Raw genomic sequence first — 25,746 nt, 5'->3', positions numbered from 1 at the left:
TGAAGTCCATAAGTCGTAAAGTTTCCAAGGTTGGTGACCCCTGTTCTAGGCCATCCTTCTTCTCTGATGTTTCTACCCCTTTTGAATGGAAATGCCAGGAAGGTATAAAAACAGCAGTTGAAGAAGAGGGACTGGAGATGGATGCCCATGTTTGTCAGTCTCCAGTGCCAACTCTGACTCAAAGGAGAGTTGGTCTTTCTTTTAGCAGCTTTTAAAAAAAATAAAGGTAAGGAAATTATATCTCAAATAGAGTTGGAACTGAATATTGAGGGGGGAAAAATGTTCCCTGCACATGGCCTCTTGAAATCCTGCCTCCCCATCCCCCACAAAACTAAAATCATGCCATCAAACCTTGGAAGCTAAATGGCTAATTTTAGTGGGATTTGGGAAGATAGAAGGTGATAATAGGGCTGCTTTGTCTCCGAGAAGTACTCATACTATTACTAACAAAGCCCCAAAGAGAAGAAAGCAAGTTCCTTTTATACATGTAAAGTTTATACAGCTTATAAAAAGACTGTATTAGCACCTAAGCACTTGAGCAGTGGTCTCTTGCCTAGCAGCCATTAGTATGGACTAAGAACTGAAATTATCTTTTTACACTGGTCCAAATGCTGCAATAAGTAATTAGGACTCTGATGAACAGACAGTGGTTACTTTCTATGTAACATGCTGTTTGACATTTCCAAAATATTAAGTCCTAGCCAAAATGAATGGATCTGAGCTGAAGATCAGTGCTTGCATCCTTGTTATCTGGGATTGGGGGAAAAGGAACATTGAATAATGTAAATAATAGATAATCAGGATGTCTCAGAATTAACAAAATGGACATATAAAAGCCGACCAAGATAAGAAAGCGAATTGAGTAACAAGGCAAATAACATAATGGGGAAGTATATTATTCCAAGATAGTTTTGCATACAATAGTATCTATATTGTTATAATGAATATGTCTTCCTTCCTGTAATGTACACCAAAAAAGTTTAAACTTTGGGTAGCAACTCTGTTATATAGTCAAAGGGACCGAAAAAGCATTGATAGAAACCCTTTTCAATAATCACATTTGCTTTGATTTAACAAGTGAGACAAAATATTCATAGTTGGGAGATTCAGAAATGTTTCTGAATACACTTTGCTTGGAAAAATGAATTGTATCCACATAAATGAAACTTCCTGGGAAGAATTAAATTGCCACCGAGTTCCATAATGTAACGACAAGCTGCCATCGCACCTTGACAAAATAAAAATTAGCATGACTTCCCTTGAAAGTATCGGTATAAACTTAATATATACAAACATTCAGAAAAGATACGTGGGCATTCAAATATGAATGGTGAAAAATCCTATTTCCTTTAAAAGCCAGCTCTTTCCTGATATTTTTTTCCCCCTTGTTTGGATGGAGTAAAACTCCATGATTTTTAAAGAGCCATATTCTATAACCCAAAGTTTTGAATTTGCTTGCATAAAGAAAGGGTGCCAGCTAGTGGGCAAAACATAAAATAGCATCTAACCATACTATATTTGAAGGCCTTGCTGCTATCTGTACAGAATACAAATTCTCATATCACTGGCACATTTTCCATATCTTTTCAAAATAAGACATGCCGCAGAGTGCACTCTTTGCACTATTATCACTAGCTAATGTTTTTGTTGCCGCTACCCAGTTTTTGCCTGGAGATCCCTGTAACACCGAAAAGATGGGGTTACTATGAAATGAGGCTTGAAACATACACCGAGAAGCAGAAACGTGTAAGAAAGTGGAAACGCTAACCTAGGGCCCATTGCTACTAGTTACAACATAACAAGGATGTAGTACAGAATGAAGTACATGCAGTAGAATATATCACACCGTCTTGTTATTCCCTAACAGAAAGATAATGTACTATTATCGCTGACTAAGCACACCAGCAAAAATGACCATTGGCAGACATGATGCGTTGGCTTAGCATTGTATCCTTGTGCAACACAGAACCGACCAAGAAAAAGGATACTGTAGAGACATAAAGAACTACTTGGCTTCTGAAGCTTTCCAGCACCATTGGCCAGCACTGTGTCAGTCATGCCAGCATAACCTTCTCTCCATAATATTTGGTTATAACTTTCTACAGCCTGCCAGACCCAAATCAAAGACAGAATTGTATCAGTTACGCATTTAATGTCAACTCTTCGGCTGCTGTTCCAGTTAAGAGATGTTTTATTAAAACTGGGTTGTAAAAGACCTGGAGGAAATTAGATCCCAAAATACATATATAACACTGAAGAAGGTATGGTTTTGGTCAGACTAAATGACATGTATATGATGAAACTTTAGTTCGGAGTCTTTTTTTTTTTTTTTTTTTTTTACTGAATTGAAAATGTCCGTGTCTTGAAAAAAGAATTAGAGTTTCAAAAAAATCAGCTTTTTAAGTCATCTGCCTGTTTCTTTACCTGCTGCATGTCCAGGTCTTTAACTTTTCTGCAGCCTATTTCTGCCTTGTATAATATTTGATGAGAAGTAAAGATAAATACGGTGATCTGAAATGAATAATTCATGCTTAATATTTTATGCATGGAGAGGAAAGGTTGCTGTGGAACTCCCAATGCTTTCAACCGAGGCTTTTTCTTTACATCCAGAGTAAGCGCCGATAAACGAACCATCTTCATTGAACATCCTGTGGTCCCCCTCTCCATAATCCACTAAGCTATCAGCACTTTCTGCACCTTTAATGTCCATGTTAAGAGACCGCAAGCTCCCTTTGAGCGGCTTTTCGTCGCTGTCACTGAAAGAGGGGAAAAACACTTGTGAGGAGCAGAAGGCCACATTCGATCATACAGAGAAAATTAAGAAAAAAAGACATTGGAAATTCTATTTAGGGACAACATTTGATTCTAAGCCAATTACCACCTTGGAGTGAGAGGCTCTGGAGGTTTTAGGATTTCTGATAGAAGTACCTCCACAGTGAAAATATATAATATTCCAAAACATTTGGTTCTAAGCCAATTACCACCTTGGAGTGTGAGGCTCAGAAGTTTTAGAGCTTCAGATAGCAATATTGACAGGAACAAAATCTCCTAGCAGATCAGTTAGGCTACCAGTAGAGTTGGAAGTGGAAAAATCAAAGTAATAGGAAAATACTTCAGAAAAGTATTTTTTTTTAAAGATGGTAAATGGTTTACTCAATGGCAAATGCGGCTTAATTAAATACATATAAAGTAATGCCTACTGAGACCAATTCCCTTGTTTCATATATACAGTAATGAGAGTTTTAAAACTTGGTTTGGTTGGCTCCATTCTGTTCTGTTTTTGGAAAGTCTTGAAGACCTGACTGTTTTTTTCAGGAATTCGGGCCAAGGGAGTAATTAAGCTCACACTTCTGGTGAGTGGTGTTTTGATATTTGTTAGCTGAGAATACACATAACTGAGGCCAATATAAAAGTGACAGGGGCATGTTTTTCTCCCTGTTTCAAAGCAATCACACTGGAATCACACAATGAATCTAACTGGAAAAAGATTTAGATCAGACAAAAGGCTGCACTTTTTCATATAGTGGATGATTCAAGTGGGTTACATCCAAATCTTGGAGGGGGGTTGAAAGGGGGTTGAATAAATTCATGGAGGATACATCTATGAAAAGCTTAATATTACTTTTAGGTTGGGGTGGAAATAGCAGTGGGAAAATATTCTTTATATCTATCTTGTATAAAATATACTTTTCCATTTATTTGCTTCACTTCTGAAATGAATTACATGGTGTAAATTACAGACTTAAAGGCAAAGAGCTGGTAATTCTTTTCCAAACTCAGACATCCATGGCAAGCAAGAATACGTAGTATATTCTATTGGCAAATGTTGTAGCAAAAGCTTGTCTTATGCTAATTTCATTTATTGGAGGAACTTCTACAAACAGATTAGTAGGGATCAGGAGTGAGAGAGAAATTCATTCCATTTGGATTTCAGGGTACTCTTACAAATTCAATCTCTGATAGAAATTAATTCACACTTCTCTCTCTGTGTGGAATATATTAGAGAAAGGATGCACAAAAATATGCACATTATTGTACAAAAAGACAGGCATGAAAATAGGAATAACTTGCAATATCTAATCTCCAAAAAGAAACTGGTGTTTTTTTCAAACATAATTTAGACTTTCCCCCCTTTTCAGAGGATTTTTTTACAGGTGGGAATGAGAATGAAAGCTTCTAGGAAGCAATCCCAAACTTTTAAAAATGGCTTCAACCTTGAACTTCAGACAAGTAATTTCATACCACTTTATGGGTTATTAGCATTTGGGGTGGGGGGGATATCTAGGAGCCATGGTGGTGCTATGGTTAGAATGCAGCAGTATTGCAGGCTAATTCAGCTCATTGCCAGGAGTTTGATCTTCACCAGCTCAAAGTTGATTCAACCTTTCATCCTTCCAAGGTTAGTAAAATGAGGACCCAGATTGTTGGGGGCAATATGCTGATTTTGTAAACCACTTAGAGAGGGCTGTAAAGCACTGTGGAGTGGTATATAAATCTAATAGCTATTGCTATCTATGTCCAAATATCTTCCACATACAAATATTATAATATTATTATTAAAACTAAGGACCCAGAAAGATGTTTGAGAAATATGGGGAAATATTTTGAAATTGTTTTGTTTCCAGTCAAAAAATGATATTTCATTCGTTTCATATGTGAAGTACATTGATTACATAGTTCTATATGAATTAGTTCTGCATTTTCAGAAAAATAATGCCTGCATGTGTGTGGGTGCCATTACACTCCAGTTTAGATGAGCAATCTGACTGTTTAATGAAATAACTGCCTAAGAATTTATTCTTATTTTACCAAAATATTTATAAAACCATCCACAAGAAACTAATAAAAATTGAATTCATCCCAATAAAGTGTTCTATATAATATTTCATATCTTCCCCTTAAAATTTCATTTGGCAGTGGGAAAGTATTGTTGCTTTTAATATTATTAGAAGATCTTACAAGATCATTATATACCTCAAACATTGCAATGAAAGATATATCTCACTAACCTATATTCACCAAAGATTTCATCTTTTATGGACTGGCCTTCAGGATCTGGATGTAGGTCCTCTTTTTCTTTTACTGCACATACATAAAAAGTCTCTTATTCAGATATTTTTAGGCATTTGCTTTCATTTAATAGGAAACAAAGCACTCCACTTAAAATTAGTTATCTTATTATATGACCATCTTTTAAAAGAGCTGAAATAATTCAGTGGTTTAATGATGTTGGAGACGGTCTCAGCTCCAGCAGTTCAAGACCAAGCACTGCGTGGCAGAGTGAGCTCTTGTCACCCACCTTAGCTTCTGCCCATCTAAAAGTTTGAAAGCATGTTCTATGCAAATAGATAGATAGGTAGCAGCAGGGGTGGGCTACTGGGGGATCACAGGGGTTCAGAAGTACCTCTAGCTAAGATTTTGTGCAGTTTGGAGAACCCCCAAATCTCACTCCTGGCTGGCCCCACTCATCCGCCCCTCCCAGGAGTTTCCATACAGCCTGTTTTGTGCATGCGGAGGCTCAGAAAGGACAAAAAATGGGCCTACCAGAAGTTCGGAAAGGCCAGAAATGGGCCCATTTCCAGGCTCCAGAAAGCCTCCAGAGCCTGGGGAGGGCAAACCCCCCTCCGTGGTGCAGGAGGCCAAATAGGCCATGTCCACCATGGCCACGCCCACCCAGCAACTGGGCAGAGAACCCCTTGCTAAAAGTTTTTGAAGCCCACTCCTGGGTAGCAGTTTGCCTGGGGAAATGAGCTGATACTCTGTGTAGGCAGTCAGATTCCTGATGGCTCTGAACCTTCCCAATTGCACTGCCCATTTTTGAGCAGCTCCGGGAAGGGAGGGGGTCTTGGATGACACTGTAGGAAGAGCCGCTCGTCTTTCTGTCTGATGAAAGCCAGGTCACCTCCTGTGGCACATCTTGGGAAGCACTCAAGCATGTCCTATAACAGGGTTGGTACCTGGGCAAGTCAAACTACTACTCTGCAATAGCACTGTGGTCTCCTGACTCTGTAACAACATCATATGACAGTAATAATGACAACTATCATTTATATCTCTTGTACTAACAGAATAACAGAGTTGGAAGGGATGTAAGAAGTCATCTAGTCCAACCTCCTGCTCAAACAGGAGAACGTATACCATTTCTGAAAAATGGCTTGAAAGCGTCTAGTAATGTGGAATCCACAACTTCTGAAGGCAAGCTGTTCCATTGGTTGATTGCTCTCACAGACAGAAAATTTCTCCTTATTTCTAGGTTGAATATCTCCTTCATTAGTTTCCATCCATTCTTCTTGTCTGGCCTTCTCTCTGTGAAAGCCCCTCAAATATTGGAATGCTGATATTACGTCACCCTTGATCCTTCCTTTCACTAGACTAGCCATGCCCAGTTCCTGCAACCATTCTTCATATGTTTGAGCCTCATTTTTGTTCCCAGTGCTGAATTATTCACAATAGTATCATCTGGTTAATAACTCTAATTGAATTGCTATTGGTTAACTTAGTTTAGATGAAGCTAAATCACTTGGCTGTGTAATCCCAGTTTCCTAAATTATGTAAATTTTGGAAACAAATTAGCCAATGTGATTTTCTGTTTTTTTTATTACAACTGCCTTATCTGTGGCAAACCACAGAATGAGCTCTTAGGCACAGTCGTGTATTGAAGGAATAGCATTTAAAAAATTTTTGGACTAAAAGTGAAATTCTATGATGAGTGCTTTGGCCTTCTACTACTGTTTCAAGGCTTCTCTTTGAGGAAATCTTGCCAGATTCTCTTTGCTTCAGATATTAATGGGCTACTTTTAAAGGTATTCTGTACAACCTTCACAGAATAATACAGAAGAATATGTTTAAAGAAATGTACAATAAATATAACATCAGCATATATTTACGAATCATGCTTTTTAAAAGAAAAATAGCAGTAATTTAAAACTTTAACTTAATTCTATGTGAATTGAGAAAGTCTGTCTCACTTGAAATATTTTATACTTGCTTGAAACTATTTCCAGCTCTTTCAACTTTTCCTTATAAGTTTCAATTAACAAATAAAATTCAGTGATGGGCACAACAATTTTAAATAAAAGCTGGAATCCTATAGTAAGCCAAAATTCAGGATGAAGTATGTTTTGTTTTGTTTTGTTTTGATCTTTCTATTGGAATGGCTTCATGTTCTTTGGATCTTTGTTTCTTATTCTCTAACTTCGCCTCAGCTCTACCTTTGGAGGCTTTAGGGATCACAGTTTTGGCCTTGAAACCAATAATCATACAATTGGTTAGCTTGGGGAAGGAGTAATTATCTTGAGCCATAATATACTTGATACAACGTTTAAAAAGACCAGACTGCAAAACAAGATGGCTGAAACTGCTAGAAATCCATGCCATAATCAATCAAATACAATTACCACTGAGATCTACATAGCTACATCTTCCAGTGACTCTTGAACTAGAATAGTTTAGCTAGACTCTAGCAGATCCCAGAAATAACATCAGAGCTCTCTGTCTGGAAAAGACAGACAGTGTTAGGAACAGCTAAGATACTGAGGAGAAATTTCAACCTTGCAGGACCTGAGATTGAAGAAGGCTCCTGTTTTCTTTCAGCCGATTCTAACTTAAAACAGAATTGGTAGGAGGGATGCTATTCAGCAGGTTCTGACAGGTTCTGAAGAACCAGAAGCGGAAATTTTGAGTAGTTCAGAGAACCAACAACTCTGGCTGGTCCTAAAGTGGGGTGGGAATGGAGATTTTGCAGTATCCTTCCCCTGGAGTAGGGTGGGAATAGAGATTTTGCAATATCCTTTCCATGGAGTGGGTGGGAATGGAGATTTTGCAGTATCCTTCCCCTGCCATGCCCACAAAACCACGCCCACCAAGCCACACCACGCCCAACAAGCCACGCCCACAGAACTGGTCGTAAAAAAAATTGAATTTCACCACTGATTGATAGTCTTGTCATTTCTGTGCTACCTCACTGCATTTTCCCCATGCAAAGAAGTTTTTTTATCTTCATAAGGAATAGCAAGAGGTAATTTCTAAAAGCTCCCAAAGGTCTGTTATCAACTGTTGATAATAGCTGATTTAACTTTCCGACCACCAGGAAGACTTAAAACTTTAATTTGGTGATAACCCGGGAAAGGCTTGTACATCATTATAAAAGCATATTCGATTTGGAGAACACACATTTTCTTACCTGAATATTTTCCTCCTTTATTCCTTTTAACAAAGCAGATAGTGAGCAGCAGTAAGGTAAGCAAAGCGACGGCACCCATCAGTCCAATAAACCAACCTTGTGTAGAGATTCGTTCATAAATTCCAGTGTAAGCTTTGAATGGAAAATATATATATATATATATATGGAGGTATAAGAAAATAAAAATTAAAAAAAATTGGTGTTTTAAAGAACGTTTTAGAACTGATTATCAGGGCTAGCAATCTGCACTGGGGGAGGGGATGAATATTTATATTAATATCAAGTCTGCAAGACACGCTATTAAGATTTAGAACATTTCGTTGCAGATTTTAATTAAGCAAACAGGAATACAGCACTTAAACCAGCTTGCCATGCAAAAGTAAGAAAGAGAGGGTTAAAAAGTGTATAGAATAGAGGCAAATGCATAGCTTACTGCTTATAAAATGCAAGAAGAAAGGGACCGGCAGGGTAATTAATATCTAAGTAATAACAACTGGCCACTTTGAACTGGTTTCATTTTTTGCCTGAATTTTAAATTTAGATTATAGAGCGAAACTGGAGAGATATCTCAGTATCAGGCTCACCTATAGTAGCTCAAGTTCTGCAGGAGATTATGCAATAAAGGCAGTTCCTTAACAGGAGCTGCCAATGCAGAGGAAGTGGGGGGCTTTTGAAGAGCAATGTGCCAATGTCCTAATGGGACATCAGCAGCATAATCCCAGACATAGAAGGAATGTGTCTAGGATAAAGAACTAGCGAAGCACAAAGGAAAAAGGGCAGATTTGTGAGCTGCAACTTCCACTCATGTGGATAATGCTTAAAGCCAAAGGCTTTCAAGCTGCCTCTTTGGAGAAAAATGAAAACCTATTCTGAAATCTGACATATTGTCTGATATCCACCTTCCACTCCAGAATTGTATTGGGAGAAATATTTTCCCTTTTTTTATTCTTTTAATCTCCCACAAAATTTAAATTTTGGCCAACAGCACTTGCAGAAACTGAGAACACAACATATTCCTGGCATGCAAACATTATTTGCACAATGGTTTTCTGTTTTCAACAGTAAAATGCTGGAACAACTTTATGCCGATTTATCTAAGAGTTATCACACTTGGATTGCAAAAATCTAAATAAAACTTCAGATTGCAGAAAATTATACAGAAAATTAACTCATTGCTGCCATCCAGTGGTTTTATTAAGTTTTGCAGTCCAAGCATAAGTAGTCCTAATTAACGGTACTCTATTTTTTTTCTGCATATATAGATTTGGAATTATTAGTGGAAACTTGCTACTAAACGTAAACCAGAAAAACTTGTGGTGGGTCTGATTACATTAATACTAACATTTATTGCAAAGATAATTTGCAACTGTCAGTTTAACATTCAAAATATTAAGAGAAGTCTACATTTCCTGTAGCAGATTTGCCCCAGCAAGTTCTTCTGAAAATTGTGGTGTTTGAGGATTATGAACTGGGAAGCTACCTTTTTTTCTGTTGAAATCAAACATAAAAATCAAATTATAATAGGTGCAGTGAGTTCTGAATATATAACTGTTTCATGTTACAATTGTGCAGTATATAATCTCTAATATGCAGTTGCTAAATTTTTGTTTTTGTGAGAATCATGGTCATCTTAGAGGCCTTAAGAATTTCTCACCTCTCCCCCTGGTCTCAATTACATCTGCAGAAATGCTATTATTATCAACCCAATTCTTAGTCATTAGTCGAATTGTATTTGCAGTTCCAGGATCAAGTGCCTCAACAGGTTGACTCTTTGGGGTGGGCTTAACTTCAGTAATCTTCCCGACAGCTTTACCTATGAAATGCACAGAGTCAAGTCAAATAGGTGAATTGGGTGATGGCCTCAGGATATAAAATTACAGAATCAGTACCAGTTAATATTAATAGGTAGAGCATTTATCCTTAGAGAATTTTGCAGTTATGACAAAGAATCATTTAGGGTAATGATCATATGACACATTAATATTCATATAAGTGTATGTTCTAAATAGTATTTATTGTAATAGGACCTAATTCCTGGATAATTTAGGACCATATTACTGGATAATTTAGCCTAATTTCTAAAAATTCAAGGAAAGTACCTTGAACTTAATAACAAATTCATTGATTTATTGATCATAATTAAATATCCAAATAAATTATGTTTATATAAATAAATGGAAATTTTAATGTTGCACTGAATTTCAATAAAAATTACATTTAAACCTATACTCTAGTGAATAAATGCTAGAATATGCATTTTTTTCCTTTAAAAACTCAACTACCCAAATTGTTCCAACTCTGTTGAAATAAAAAAATAAAATGATTGATATAGAATTACCACCAAAATCAAACCTATAATTGAGTATTATAAAATATTTTACATGAAAGAAGTCAAATTAACATAATTGTATGATAGTGGTTTACTGAAATATTAATCAATATAATTAATTATTAAATTATTAATTAATAATTAAGTTAATTAATATTTTTATAATTATATTTTATAATATATGAAATTATATATATATAATTATATAAAATATAAAATTTTATAATAATAAAATTAATAAAATTAATTAATTATTAAAATTAAAATGTTATAAGGTCTGGTTCATCTTAGTAAACTGAACTAAAATTCTCTATTAAAACAAGTATCCAAATAATGAGTCAGAAATCCCTCTAATAACATTATCATCACTTGAACAAAAGCAAGTGTCTGCTGGATTCCTAAGAATAAGGTAAGCTTTTATAGCAGAGTACATAACTGAGCGGTCCTTCGTGCTCTCTGAACTTGCTTGTTTTCTTGCAGAAGTTTTATTAATCCAAACTAGATAACATCATCAGTGCTTGATGTTACCTAGTTTTGGTAATGAAACATCTGCAAGAAAATAGAGAGGCTCAGAGAGCATCTAGAACCCTTTGTGTCAACCTTGAACTATAAATATTCTTCTTTATTAGAGTACATAACTGAAATTTCAGGACTACATTTCAGCCTAGGGCCGTGATGGGGAATCTATGGCCCACGTGCCCAAAGTGGCACACGGAGCCATGTTGCCTGGCATGCACAGCATCACCTGTTTCTCTTCCGGGTTTCTGGTGCGCATGTGTGCACAACGATCAGCTGGACTTTTTGCATGTGGCAGTGCCAGAAAGTAGAAGAGCTGGTCTTCCATTTTCTTGCATGAGCATGCGTGCCAGCCAGCTGATTGTCGCATGCGCATGCGTGCGAGAAACCCGGAAGAGTAGCTGATTGAAACTGGAAGTTCAGTAGCTGAAACTGGAAGTTCATTTTCGGGTGTGCACATATGCCCTAGGCAGCTCCTCTTCCAGGTTGTGGCCCCAACAAGTGCATGCATGTGCGCTCCCTTTTCAGCACTCGGTGCCAAAAAGATTTGCCATCACCTGGCCTAAGGCATGACTAAGAGCCCTTCAAAAAGTTGCCATCAAATTGTCTTATTAATGTGGAGGAAAAGGAAAATGCAAGAGAATTTTTCTATTTAATTTGATATCAAATTAGATTCTAATGTAATGTAAATTAGATCAAATTATCTCTCTTAACCTTGCCTACATTTTTGCCTTGGTGACATCTCCTGCTGTCTGGTCCTGATACACCGTTCAAAGGTGGAACACAGTCATCAATCCAAGAAGCATTGGGAATCTTGGATTTATGTCATAATATATTTGTTAATTTTTAAAGTATTTTAAGGCACTTTCTGATTTCTGCTCTAACAGAATATGGTTACCTCATTAAATAATTATTTTTGCTGAAGTTTCATGAATCAAATGAAAAGAGATGATGTAATTTTGTTCTTTTGATTACTTTAATCTATTTTATACTATATTGAGACAATATAATGCTTTAATAAAAAACAAAAAAGATGAATATTTAAATCCTAGGTAGGAAACCTGTATATTATTTAACTCTTTAAACTTCTCTTAAATAAAATTTCCAAAATATTTTAAGTATTTTTTAAAAAAATAATAATTTCTTTTGCTTTATTTGTGCTGTCTAATATTACAACTTGAAGTACAATGTATCTATCATAACAGATAGTTATTAGTTCATAGATATAGTGGAGCTTGCAGACTCTTAAATAATTTGCATGTGCAATGCAGAAGCAATGATTATTAGTTCTGGAATAAGCAAGCAAGCAAATAGCAGCTTCAAGAGATTAACACTCAGAAGATAACTGAAAGGGAAAAAGAGAAAAGATTAAAAATGGTTGGATATAGACAAAAACAGCAGAATATGACAAAGCTTTTCCAAAACAATTATTTATCAATTACAGCCTGTGCTTTAATTATAATAGTGCCAGAGAGAATTAAAGGCAATACCATATGTTGATTGGTGCATTAAACCAACATTTGATGAGAAGGGTTTAACATAATTAAAACTATCTGGCAGAATTGATATTGCTAAATTAATTCCATGAAGCCGAAACTACATTTTCTAATCAAACTACAAATTAAACAGCAGGTCATTACAAGTTATTTTTTTCCTCTTAAATGCACAAAGTAGTACACTTAACATAAATGTTTTCTGAAAGGTAACAAGGGGAAAATATATTATGACAATTTCTGTCATTTCAAATAATCCAAACTATTTAAAGCTGTCAGATACACAGGATTACAAATTGAAAGGAACAGGAGGCTCCCTCCAGTTCTGAAATCACTCTGTCAGGCATGTTTCAGCTGCTGAAATACCTGCAAATTAAGCATTTTCCATCAATAGGTTTAGACGTCAAGTTTCAACAGACATTTCTAATAATAATGTTTCTGTGATAATATTCCTTACAGATGTTCAAAGCATTTTGACCTTGAAACATTTTTACTCTTTTCTGCAATTCAAGGTAGTTTCATGGTCAAGGCAAAATGGACTGTTTTGTTTCAATCTTAGAATCAATGCTACAGATTTAGAAGATGGCTATTTCAATTTTTTCTTACTGGCCTAAGCCAGGGGTGAAATGCTCCCAGTTCGGACCGGATCGGCCGAACCGGTAGCGATGGCAGCAGGTGGTTCAGAGAACCAGTAGCAAAAATCCCTGTCGTCCCCCCCGCACCCATTCCCACCCAATCACCCGCTTGCCCGCTTGCCCTCTTGCTGCTCCTTTCTGGCTTGCTTGCTTTTCTTGCCCGAATGGTAGGAATAGGTAGTAAAAAATGCTTTTAAAAGGTAAAAAAAAAAGGTTGTGACAATCACAGCTGAGTGGCGCGATTGTCAGAGGCTTTTTATTTTACCATTTAAAAGCATTTTTACTATCTATTCATCCGAATAGGTAGTAAAAAAATGCATTTAGAAAAGTAAAAAAAAGGGTCCGACGATCACAGCTGTGGCGCGGGATTATTGGAACTTTTTTTTTTACTTTTTTAAAGCATTTTTACTATCTATTTGCCAGAATAGGAAATAAAAAAAATGCTTTTAAAAAAAGTAAAAAAAAAGGCTCCGACGATCGCACACTACAGCTGATCACCCACCCCCCCAATGCTCTGTTCCACTTACCTTCCTTCCCATGCCTCCTTTTGGCATGCACTGCACGTGTGCACATGCACACCTTGCATTTGGTGCATGGTGTGCGCTGCGCATGCACATGCACAGTGTGCATTTGGCATGCACAGCACATGCGCAGCCACCGAACCGACAGTAAACCGGTTCAGATTTCACCACTAGGCTAAGCACTAATGATGGTCTTTTTATGATTGAGTTACTTTTAATCTGTTGAGAAGTTTTCTAGTTTAGCCATTATAGCAGAGACTCTACTGATGTTGAGGGGTTGATGTGGAGATGAAGGAAACTGGGAAGAGCAGCTAATCCTCAACGATGATGGCAGTTGGGGTTGAGTTGTTGCTGCTAGGTGGGTGAGAGGTGCCCAGTAGGCCCTGCGCATGCATGAAGGTACAAGGAACAGTCAGAGAGGAAGCATAAGGTTGCAAGAACACTTCATGAAGGTGCCGTGTAAATTAGGGATCTGCACAGAGGTTTAAGGGTGTGAAGGGGTCACAGGTGGCTCAGACTGCTAAGACAGTCTGTTATTAACACAGTTGCCTGCAATTACTGCAGGTTCAAGTCCCATCAGGCCCAAGGTTGACTCAGCCTTCCATCCTTTATAAGGTAGGTAAAATGAGGACCCAGATTGTTGGGGGCAATAAGTTGACTTTGTATATAATATACAAATAGGATGAAGACTATTGCTTAACATAGTGTAAGCCGCCCTGAGTCTTCGGAGAAGGGCGGCATATAAATGCAAATAAAAAAAAAAACCAGTAATGGTCAAGAAAGAGCAGCTGGTGTTGCACAAGCACAGAAGGACGTACCCTAGTGACTTGTGACCTTCCTTGCCAGCTTTCCATTGGACTTTCTGGGAAGCCAGGAGAGAAGGTTGCAAATGGAGATAATATAGCCGCGGATCACTGCATCTGGTTTTTAAATGTGAAGTGGTTGCCAAACACCCAGATCATGATCACGTGATCATGGGGTGCTAGGATGCCTGGATCTCCAAGGGCATTTTTTCAGTGCTGTTTTAATTTGCTGAATGCATGAACATAGGTCAAGGGCTACCTATAGAACAGAGGTGTCAAACTCAAGGCCCATGGGCCGGATCCAGCCTGGAGGGTGCTTAAGTCTGGTCCACAGGGCGGGCCTGGAAATAGCAAAGGACCATGGTGCCTCTGGGAGCCAAAACCTGCACATCCCCCCCCCACACTCCATTTTGGCTGGCAAAGTCCTGCAGGAGGCATCCGTCCCATCTCCCCCCCTCTCGGCTGGCCCATGGAGGAGAACAACAGTGCTGATCTGGACCTTGAAGAAATCCAGTTAGACATCCCTGTGGTAGAAGATATCTTACATCTGCATACCTGGCAGTTATTGCTGTTTCTTTTTTTTTAAGGCTTCGCTACAGATCTTCAAATCTAAAAACTGTTTACCTAGTGTATGAAAATCTAAAGCCTACTGGTCAGAGGTGAAATCCAGCAGGTTCTGACAGGTTCTGGGGAACTGGTAGTGGAAATTTTGAGTAGTTTGGAGAACTGGCAAATGCCACCTCTGGCTGGCCCCAGAGTGGGGTGGGAATCAAGATTTTGCAATATCCTTCCCCCAGGAGTAGGGAGGGAATGGGGATTTTGCAGTATCCTTCCCCTGGAGTGGGGTAGAAATGGAGATTTTTCAGTCTCCTTCCGCTGCCACACCCACCAAGCCACGCCCACAGAACCGGTAGGGAAAATTTTTAGATTTCATCCCTGCTACTGGTGTAATCTTGCCAGCTATTATCCGCATGCTCTTATAATTAGTTTGCAGAAAGTATTTTGATTATGGAGCATTCTCTGAGCTTTAGTAAGGCATGTACATTTTGTACATTTTTTTTTAACTTTGTTGATGTTGAAACAAATATTGTGATGCCTTGGGATGCATTTGTGTATGTGGATGCTGCTCTATGCACAATCTTATTGCTTTAATCTTAATATTTATGCTATTATATTCCAGCAAACCTTTTCTGCAGGTTTGGAGGAGAACCCATCATCCATCCATCCAGCTAGCTAGCTAGCTATCATCTCTCCATCTCTCCATCCATCCATCCATTCCTCCCTCCCTCCCTCCCTCCCTCCAACTATCCATCTATCATCCATCAGTGTCAGTGAAGTGCTTGGTTTGAAATGTCTCAAAAAAAAAAAAGAAGCCACAATGAATTACGCTTCCCCTGCCTCACTTTTACTAAAGTCATAATGAAGTCAAACAAAGCAAATAAAAGGATATCATAAAGCTGTTTAAAGACTTAATAAAATAGAAATGAGTCTGCTACATCACAGATATCCAATTAATATTAACTGCTGGATAAGGAGATTTTGATACAGGTTTTGGGTTTTTATAAAAAAAAATCACATTAATATTTCACAGACATATTTTCCTCTGTAAGATCTCTGCAAAGATTTGGCTAGTGTATAAATCCACTAAGGATAGTCTGGGAGTTCATTTTAGAGCTATATTTGGTACCTGAGGGAGATTAATAATGTGCCTATGTATACACTGCAGTATGCAATAATAGTTTGAAAAAAAAATGAAGAACTTTAAGAAGGAAAATACATAATACATTAGTAACAAAATATTTTAGGGAATATATTAAAGGTCACTGAAGTATAGTTGTTAGCTTAAGAAATCCACAAGCAGTTGGGTTATTTTTTGTTTTTAATATCTAGAAGAAGAATAAAATCAACAGGCTCTCAGTTTTCTTCTTCTTTTATATCAAAGAGCCCACATAAACATTAAATACTAAATTGTAAGCCCAAATTTCTCTTGAGTTTGGAGCCTTACAAAAATGAATGATACTTTGGAGACAATTGAATAACCCAACAATGTACAATTTTACTATTTCTTCAAGGTACGTCGGTTAAGATTAATCTTGATTACAAAATGTTTTGAGTAGTAACTTAATACAACAAATGGAAATGTATCATTTATCTACTATCTATCCATCCATCTGATATATGAAGACTCCCATTTCACATCAGTGACTCTGGGTGGTGTGCAGAAATTAAAACTATGATAACAATATAGACCCATCATGCTCAGTTAAACAGTAACCCTCAAAGCAAAAGCCACATCTCCAACAGAGTTTACCAACTGCCAGCTTGTTGTGACTCCGGCTGCCGAGCCTGTCCTCATGGAGGAGGATGACTCTGAAAGTGATGGGGAGGTGCTGACAAGGCCTCCCTCTCCAGGACCCTCCTTTCTGGCAACACCTCAGGTGCCAGCTGAAGGCCAGGAGGAAGGCATGTTGGAGCAGCTGACAAGGCCTCCCTCTCCAGCTGAAGGCCAGGAGGAAGGCATGTCCGAGCAACCACTAATAGGGAATGATGAGGATCAATCTTGGATTGAACCCAGGCAGCATTGGAGGGAGAGGCATGTGCAGCAAAGGAAGAGGTGTGGCAGAGCCAGAGATTGCTGAGTCACTGAGCCACGCCCCACAGGGGATAAAAGCGGGTGGGGTTGCTCTGCAGGCTCTGTGACGGACAAAACTGCATCTCGTGAGCTTCGGCCAGGATATTTTTTGGAATAAAGATTTGAACTTTGCAGAGGACTTCAGTTTACAGTTTGAACTCCTGGTTGCTTCTAGTAATGGACTTCAGTTACGCTGACTCTTGAGGTGATAAGAAATTTGGCAGGCATTCAGAGGGTAGCTGCCAGAACTGTTATCTGTTGTAAAAATAAATTACTGACAGACGTTATTGGCTCGTGGGTCTTCCTAGGTGAGGTTGGGGGACAGAACACAGCTCAAATGTGCGAAGACAGAAGTTGTACCTCCTCTTGAACTTCTCTTTTGAAGGCTAAATAAATTCAGTACCTTTAACCATTCCTCACATGACTTGGTTTTCAGTCCCTTCCTGTAGCCTGCTCTGAATTTGTTCTGCATTGCCAATAGCCTGTTAAAGCTGCGTGTCAAGAATTGGACACAGTATGCGTGGTGTCAAGAATTGGATACAGCATTACTGTACCCCTGTTAAAATGAATTTGTTGAAATGAAGCACCTTTCGCCGCGAGCTTAAAACCTACTTATTCATCTGCGCTGGACTGGGTTAGTGTTTTAATGGGTTTTAATGGGTTTTTAGCTCCAAATTTTAATCCTGGCCAATTTTAATAAGTTTTTTAATTGTATTTTAATTTGTATTTATTGTATTGTATTTTTACCTGGCTGTGAACCGCCCTGAGTCCTTCGGGAGAAGGGCGGTATACAAATTTAAATAATAAATAAATAAATAAATAAATAAAACAACTTAAAGTGGCATTTGTCTTACCAGCAGCTGCATTACACTATTGCCACACTATTGAATTATTATACTACAAGTTAATCTACCCAGTTCAGAATATCACACACTTGTCTGGGCTATAGAACAAGCAAATCATAGTCCAGTCAAATCAGCCAAACCAAAAGGCAACCGTTGTTACGATGTGCTAATATTGATATTCTGATTCTGCTTGAAAGAATCAACGAACATCTTCCACAGAAAAAAAAGAAGTATTGTGTTTTTCAACAGAACTTCAAAGGCATTCTCTCTTTTTTTCAAAGCAATGTCAGTGGGTCTTCCATAGTCCCAGTTTCTGATTGAAATGATATGCACTCCTATTCTAATAAAATAAGCTATTAAGTGCAAGAAAAATATTTGAGTGTTCCCTGTCAACACTGTTATTGTATGTTATTCACACTGATGAACTTGGGCATTTTCTACTTAGCTCATTCCGTCTGGCAAATTGGTGTGCCAATCTCATTTAATTTTACCAATTAATATCTAGTTGGTTCTACAGCTATAGAGACAGAGTTGTAATCACCCATCTGATAATATTTCAGCTGAATGATGGATGTAACTATGCTAATGGGGCTTTAATTGGAAATTAAATGGTTCATCTAGTGAACCCCGATTGTTACAGTTTAAAGAGTTGCAATTGAATATGGGCTTCAAATTTGTCCATGTGTATATTAAAAATGCTGCTCTGTTGCAGCAAACATTGTCAAATTAAATATATTTTTATCATTATAACAATAGACCTATGTGATACCTTTTCTGTCTTTATAACCAAGATTCTTTGGCTCAGTAAAATGGCATAAAGCATAAAGTTGCTTAAAGAAGTGATCTGAATTGTGCAGATGACCTAATCTAATTTGCTGGATCAAACCTCCTGAATTAAAGAAAGTTTTCCACACTACTGGATTTTCTATGGTTGAAAGAAGGAAAGAAAACACCATGAAAACATGCATTCTGTCATGCTGCTAGTTTCCCTCAATTGCTCATCACCTAGCAAACATTTGGGACAACTGAGTGCCACCAAAAGAGCTTCTCTTCACCAATGACTATTCTCAAATGGGTAAATGGTCTGTGAGGAATACCATGAAACCCATCGTAGAAGTGATCAGCTGAAAGATTCCTATATGAGGGCTGTGAAAATTTTGAGTGGGCCACCTTCAGCCTGTACCATGGGACTTCTTGAAGTCTGCACTGGAGCCGTCATTCTGGAAAATTTGGTATGCAATTTTCTGCAGTTTCCAGAAAATTCAAGTCTGGCCAGAACTTCTCAACCTTGGAAGCCCTGTGGCTAACTCTTCAGGAGAAAGCTTCTTCAGATGTCTCCTGTAGCATTTGCTGAAGAAGGCTGTTCTCAGCCTTCTCCTTTAACATGTGAAGGAAGAATGAGAGTAGCTCTGAAACAGAAAGCAGTGAAGCAATATAGGCACTTACCTGGACTTTAATAGTAGGATGCCACAGATATAGTGAAACAACACGATGCTTCTCCTGGATCTTATGTAAGGGACAAGATCATTACTGCATGAAGGATCTTTGAGGAGTGTTTCATTTGTCATTTTGTTGAAATGAAGCACCGCTCTGAAGTTTTGCACAGCCTAATATTCATGGTATTGAGCTACTTATATTAACAAGTTTGCAAGTCATAACAAATTCATGTCTTCACAGCATTATCATAGGTAGCTATTTTGCAAATGTACAGTATATTCGGAGAAAAGAAAAACACAAAAGGGTTGGTGAGGAATATTTTTAGTAGATCATGATATGAAACCTTAAGTAACAGCCTTGTAATGATAAGCACTGTTCTCTTTCCTTCTGATTAATTTTCCTCAGGTCCTATACACAGATGTTACAATTAAGATCAGATTTGCAGGCATTCAACCCTGCTTTTAACTTACTGTCATGGTTTACTGTTACTCCTTCCTCTGTAATAGGTTTTCCACATCCTTGCACTGTACAGGCCCTTGCATAGAATTTATACTTTGTGCTGAGGCTTAGATTAGACAATCTGAAGCTTAATGATGATGCATTGGTAATACTGATTTCATGCAAAGGCCCAATGTTATCAGTCTCATTAACTGAAAAACAAAAGGAGCAGACACTATTTAGTCAGACATCAACATTAGAAATCAGTTTATTTGTTAAAAATCTTGTATGTCAACTTCATATTTCACCAACGTACAACATAAAACACTTTAACTGTAATTAATTTATATATATATATATAATCGGACATATATATATATATGTATGTAGGTCTTTGGTTGTTCGGGTTTTCTCCCGTGTAAAATTGGAAGTGTCTTGGTGACGTTTCACAAAGTCTCATTCGTCATCTTCAGGCTTCAGCTTCGTGCTTCTGGGAGCAATGTGTGATTGCAGCTGTTTCTTCCTTTTTAACTGCTAGTGGGGTTTGAACTGATTGGGTGGGAGCTTGGCTGTGCTCTGATTGGATGGGGGTTTTTTTGTGCTCTGATTGGCTGGGGGTGTGTCCTGTTTGGATGGGGGCTTGGTTGTGCTCAGATTAGTATGAGTTGCAGGGGGATTTGAGCTGGTGAGCTGCATAGCTGTTGTTTGGCTTCGTGTTTGTGGTCGTGCTACATCTTCATAGTGGGTGTCAGTCTGCTGCATGTATGGATTGGAGGAGTTTGAAATGGCTAATGTTGCAGCTGCGGTCTGGCTTCTGGTCCTTGGTCGTGCTTCATGATCAGTGTGGGTTTGGGTCAAAGAAGAAATCAAAACACTCGTGAAAACCTCAGAAAACATATATATATATATATATATATATATATATATATATATATATATATATATATATATATATATATATATATATATATATATATATATATATATATATATATATATATGTAGGTCTTTGGTTATTCGGGTTTTCTCCCGCGTAAAATTGGAAGTGTCTTGGCGACATTTCGACGAAGTCTCATTCATCATCTTCAGGCTTAAGCTTCGTGCTTCTGGGAGCAATGTGTGATTTCAGCTGTTTCTTCCTTTTTAACTGCCAGTGGGGGTTTGAACTGATTGGGTGGCTTCTGGTCCTTGGTCGTGCTTCCTGATCAGTGTGGGTTTGGGTTTGCTTTCTGGGTGGATGTGTGGTGGTGACATCCTGTGTGGACCTCGTGAGTGTGGGTCTGGTGTCATTCCTCGTGTTAGGGACTCGTTTGTTAATAAGGGCGGGTTTCCAAATGGCTGGTAGGCGGGAAGTATCATCTTGTTTGTTCATGCTGTGTGGGCGTTTTTCTATCTCAATGGCTTCTCTGATTATTCTGTTGTTAAAGTGTTCAGTTTTGGCGATAGTTCTGGTCTTTTTAAAGTCAATATCGTGTCCTGTGACTTTAAAGTGTTGGACCAGGGAAGAAGTTGGTTCCTCTTTTTGAATGAGTTCTTGTGTCCTCCAATGCGTGCACTTATTCTTCTGTTGGTTTGTCCGATGTATGTGGTGGGGCAGGCGGTGCATGGGATTTCATATACTCCTTGATTTTCTAACTCAATTTTGTCTTTGGGGTTTCTTAGGATGGTGGATATTTTTTGGTTTGTGCAGAATGCTGTCTTGATGTTATGTTTGTGGAGGATCTTGCTGATTCTGTCTGTGGTGCCTTTTATATATGGGAGGAGGGCTGTGCCGTTTTCTTGTTCTCTGTCTTGGATTTTAGTGGGGGGTTCTTTTTGGATTAGTTTGGTAATCTTATTTCTCTGGAATCCATTGGATGTTAGTACATTTGTGAGAGTGTGTAGTTTGGTTTTTAGGTGTTGTTCGTCAGCTAAGCGTTTTGTTCTAGAGATGAGTGTCTTGGCTACGGAGTTGATCTGTGCTGGGTGGTGGTGTGAGAGTGCGTGCAGATAGTGGTTTGTGTGTGTTTTCTTCTGGTAGATGGTGTGTCCTAGGGAGCCATTGGGTTTCTTGTAGACTAAGACATCTAGGAAAGGAAGTTGGTTGTTAACTTCTGTTTCCATGGTGAACTGTATTTTGGGGTGTAGGCTATTGAGGTGTGTGAGGAAGTTGTCAAGTTTTTCTTTCCCATGTGGCCAGATTATGAAGGTGTTGTCTACGTATCTGAGCCAGAGTTTGGGTTTGTGATCAGATTTTTCTAGTGCTTGGGTTTCAAAGTGTTCCATGTAGAGATTGGCAATGACAGGTGAGAGGGGTGATCCCATGGGTGCTCCTTCTATTTGTTTGTATTTTTGTCCGTTATAGATGAAGTATGTGTTGGATAGGCAGTGGTTGGTCAGATCTAGGATGTGCTTGGGGGGGGTTATATTTGTTTTGGATAGCTGTCAAGCTATCAAGCTGACTTCGTCGAAACGTCGCCAAGACACTTCCAATTATACTTCCACTTCCAATATATATATATAATGTATGTAGGTCTTTGGTTATTCAGGTTTTCTCCTGCATAAAGTTGGAAGTCTCATTCGTCATCTTCAGGCTTCAGCTTCGTGCTTCTGGGAGCAATGTGTGATCGCAGCTGTTTCTTCCTTTTAACTGCTAGATGGGGTTTGAACTGCAGCTCCGACCACGCTTTGCTCGCAAGCATGAAGCCATAAGCACCAGCCTAAAGATGAAACATCACCAAGATACTCTCAACCTTACACGGCAAAGGACCCAAATACGCCAAGACCTACATACCTATACCCGTGAAAATCTACGAAAACATCTTGATTGTTTAATAAAATGTATATACACACACCACCAATATATATATAGAACATGAATCTAAGTAAAATTTACATGTAAAAATGTTATTAAAAATCAGGATACAGTTCTGGGAACATTTATTTATTGAATTTATTTGCTGTTCATCTCGTAGAAAAATAATTCTACCAACTTGCATATTGAACCTGGAATATTTGCTGAAAATAATTAGGTAATCAGAATCCAAGGCCATGATCTACTTAGCTCCTCACAGTTTGGTTATATTTTAATATTCAATAAACTTCCACCAGCAAATACAAAGGGCAAAAACGTCAAATATGTGTTATGCCTGATTTTGCGTATTTATGCATTTTTTTTCCAGTCATGGAGGTGCAACTATATTCCATTTTAAAAAATCAGATTAATTTGATCTGTCAGTCAATTTTCTATCATTAAGAATGAGATCACGTAATTTGGGGAACTCTTGGAAGCTTACCACAACAGAGGCTTTAGAATATGGTTTTATACTAAGCATACTTAATACACTTAACACTATATTCTATCATTCTTCCCTCAAATCACACCGTTAACTATCTGCTTGCAGCTTCCTCAGTCATCAAACTGTAGATTTGGAAGAAAAAAAGAAATTCTTCATGACTAATAAAATTAACCCTATAAAGATGGTATGGAGCCTGCTAATCCTTAAAGACAATAAAGATTTACAGTAGGAATGTTAGGACAACTTAATGTCTCTGCCCAATTAGAATTTAATCATGGTTTAAGTATTTTTTGAAAAAAGTAACAATATTGGGAAAAAAAACCACGACACTATAGAGCACTGCACACCAGAACAACTAGACATAAGAACATTTTTTTACTGAACACCATCACTCTGCTAAACAAATAATTCCCTCAACACTGTCAAACTATTTACTAAGTCTGCACTACTATTAATCTTCTCATCATTCCCACCACCCATCTCCTTCCACTTATGACTGTATGACTGTAACTTTGTTGCTTGTATCCTTAAGATTTATATTGACTGTTTCCTAATATGATTTGATTGCTTATTTGTACCCTATGACTATCATTAAGTGTTGTAACTTATGATTCTTGATGAAGATATCTTTTCTTTTATGTATACTGAGAGCATATGCACCAAGACAAATTCCTTGTGTGTCCAATCACACTTGGCCAGGGGTGAAATGCTCCCAGATTGGGCCAGCTCACGTGATCCGGTAGCGATGGTTCGGAGGACCGGTAGCAAAAATCCCTGGCCCCGCCCCCCCTGCCTCTGCTGAGCCGCACCATCTGCAGAGGGTTTTTTTTTTTTACTTTTAAAAGCTGGTTTTGCTTCAGCCGAAACAGGCCTTTAAAAGTAAAAAAAAAAGCCTTTGAGGATCCCGCCCCTCAGCTGAGATTGGCAGAGACTTTAAACTTAAAAAAATAATAATTAAAGTCTCCTCTGGCAATCTCACCTGAGTTCCTCATCAGCAGAACCTTACTTGTACTCTTACTTGTAGAAAACATGTTTTCTACAAGTAAGACTAGAGATTCTAAGGCACTTACCTGATTACTGATGAACGCAAGGCTCTTTTTCCAGCCCGAAAGCAGTTTCACTTTCAGCCAGACAGAATCAATCGCTTAGCTAATCTATTTCCTCGGTGATCAACTGGCTGGCTTTGCTGGCTGAGGAACTCTGGGATTTGAAGTCCACAATAAAATAAAATAAAATAAAATAAAGTATTTGTGCAGCTTTCTGAGATTTGGTGTGTTTCTGTAGTGTTTCACTCTAACTACACAAACACACAAAATCTCAGAAAGCTGTATGTGGCATTTTGTGTGTGTGTGTGTGTGTGTGTCAGTTGTGTGTGTGTAAAGTGTGAAAGTTGGTTTTTGAGCTTTTTGTGGCTGTGTGAAGTGTGAAGTGCAGCTGCTTTTACATTGTGTGTGAGTCAGTTATGTTGTGTGTGAAAGTTGGTTTTTGGTACCTCTTATTGTTTTTTATACTTTGTTAATTATTTTTATTAATTATTGTTATTGGCCACGCCCACCCAGTCATCTGACCACCAAGCCACGCCCACAGAACCGGTAGGGAAAATTTTTAGATTTCACCCCTGCACTTGGCCAATAAAAAATTCTATTCTATTCTATTCTATTCTAAAGGAGGAAATCCTTTCCATCATATTTTGACATCAGCTAAGAATGATCTCCCTTAAGGAAATGTTTTTTTTTTAAATCCTAAACCCAAAGTAGAATATTTATATGCTTACTCATTTGGTACTGCAATGTGTATCCAGTAATGAAGCCATTTGGTTTTTTCGGTGGCCCCCACGACAGTGTTACAGAGTCTTTTTCAAAATTTAGTATTTTTAGAAAGTGTGGTTTTTCTGGGACTGTAAAATACATAAGTAAAAAAATGTTCATGAATACACTTTTATTAATTTGTTCTTATAAAATTTATCCAGTTGGGCAATATATGGTGTAATCTAGATACAGAATAAAATAATATAAAAACAAAGCAAGTAAATATTAGTCACTCATTTCATCTCTACATATTACCGAAAATACAGACAACTTTTCAAAATATATCTTATTGGTTAAATTCCGTAAACTAATTCCCTAAAATGAATATAACTTTTTTTTCAGGTTTCCAAAACTTAATTGGACTAGCTTGGGACATTTTAATAGTCTACCCGCTGTTTGAGAGTTACAGTAGCTAAGTATTCAACTTTGGAAAGATAAATACTATTTTATCAGAGGATTTCATTCACCGTTTTTATAGAATGTATGTAGTTTTGGGGAAATCTAAGAAATGAAGAAAACATGACAGATTTGTAATTTTCTCTTTCCCCAATTCTCCCATTTGAAATGAACTTAGTCATACTTTCTAAATCCTGCCGTTAGTCAGCATGGCCTTATGGGCTCTTGAATCTGCACTTGAAAAGGAATGTGTTGTATTAAAGATATTAAGTAAACTGCAAGAAAGTAGGGCATATATTTTCAGTAGTACTTCCCTGGTACTAACAGTTAGTATGTCAGCATCCCAGAAAACCCTCTGCTCCAATTAAAAACTCTGAGGTAAGCATTTTCTCAAAGTTCCATTTATTAGAGTAAGTATACTGACACATCTGGG

At 37.8% G+C, this 25,746-nt stretch overlaps 1 protein-coding gene across 7 annotated transcripts in view; it reads right to left on the bottom strand.

Annotated features, from left to right (window-relative positions):
- Window positions 1-2,132: 2,132 nt before the first annotated feature.
- The window catches only part of CHL1 (cell adhesion molecule L1 like), a 244,699-nt gene continuing 221,085 nt past the window's right edge, over window positions 2,133-25,746 (bottom strand). For 6 of the 7 annotated variants that reach the window (XM_058166233.1, XM_058166232.1, XM_058166235.1 and 3 more), the window contains 6 exons: window positions 24,884-25,006; window positions 19,864-20,043; window positions 9,837-9,995; window positions 8,183-8,314; window positions 5,010-5,082; window positions 2,133-2,756 (listed from right to left, as the gene is read on the bottom strand). In XM_058166233.1, coding sequence (XP_058022216.1) covers window positions 2,540-2,756; window positions 5,010-5,082; window positions 8,183-8,314; window positions 9,837-9,995; window positions 19,864-20,043; window positions 24,884-25,006 — 884 coding nt within the window. In that variant the 3' untranslated portion in view covers window positions 2,133-2,539. The remainder of the gene's footprint in view (window positions 2,757-5,009; window positions 5,083-8,182; window positions 8,315-9,836; window positions 9,996-19,863; window positions 20,044-24,883; window positions 25,007-25,746) is intronic. The other variant, XM_058166236.1, reaches the window with a different exon arrangement.

This window comes from Ahaetulla prasina, chromosome 2 (assembly GCF_028640845.1).
Source record: "Ahaetulla prasina isolate Xishuangbanna chromosome 2, ASM2864084v1, whole genome shotgun sequence".
Lineage (NCBI taxonomy): Eukaryota > Metazoa > Chordata > Lepidosauria > Squamata > Colubridae > Ahaetulla > Ahaetulla prasina.
The sequence above is the reverse complement of the archived record's forward strand: the minus strand, read 5'-3'. Positions and strand labels throughout refer to the sequence as shown.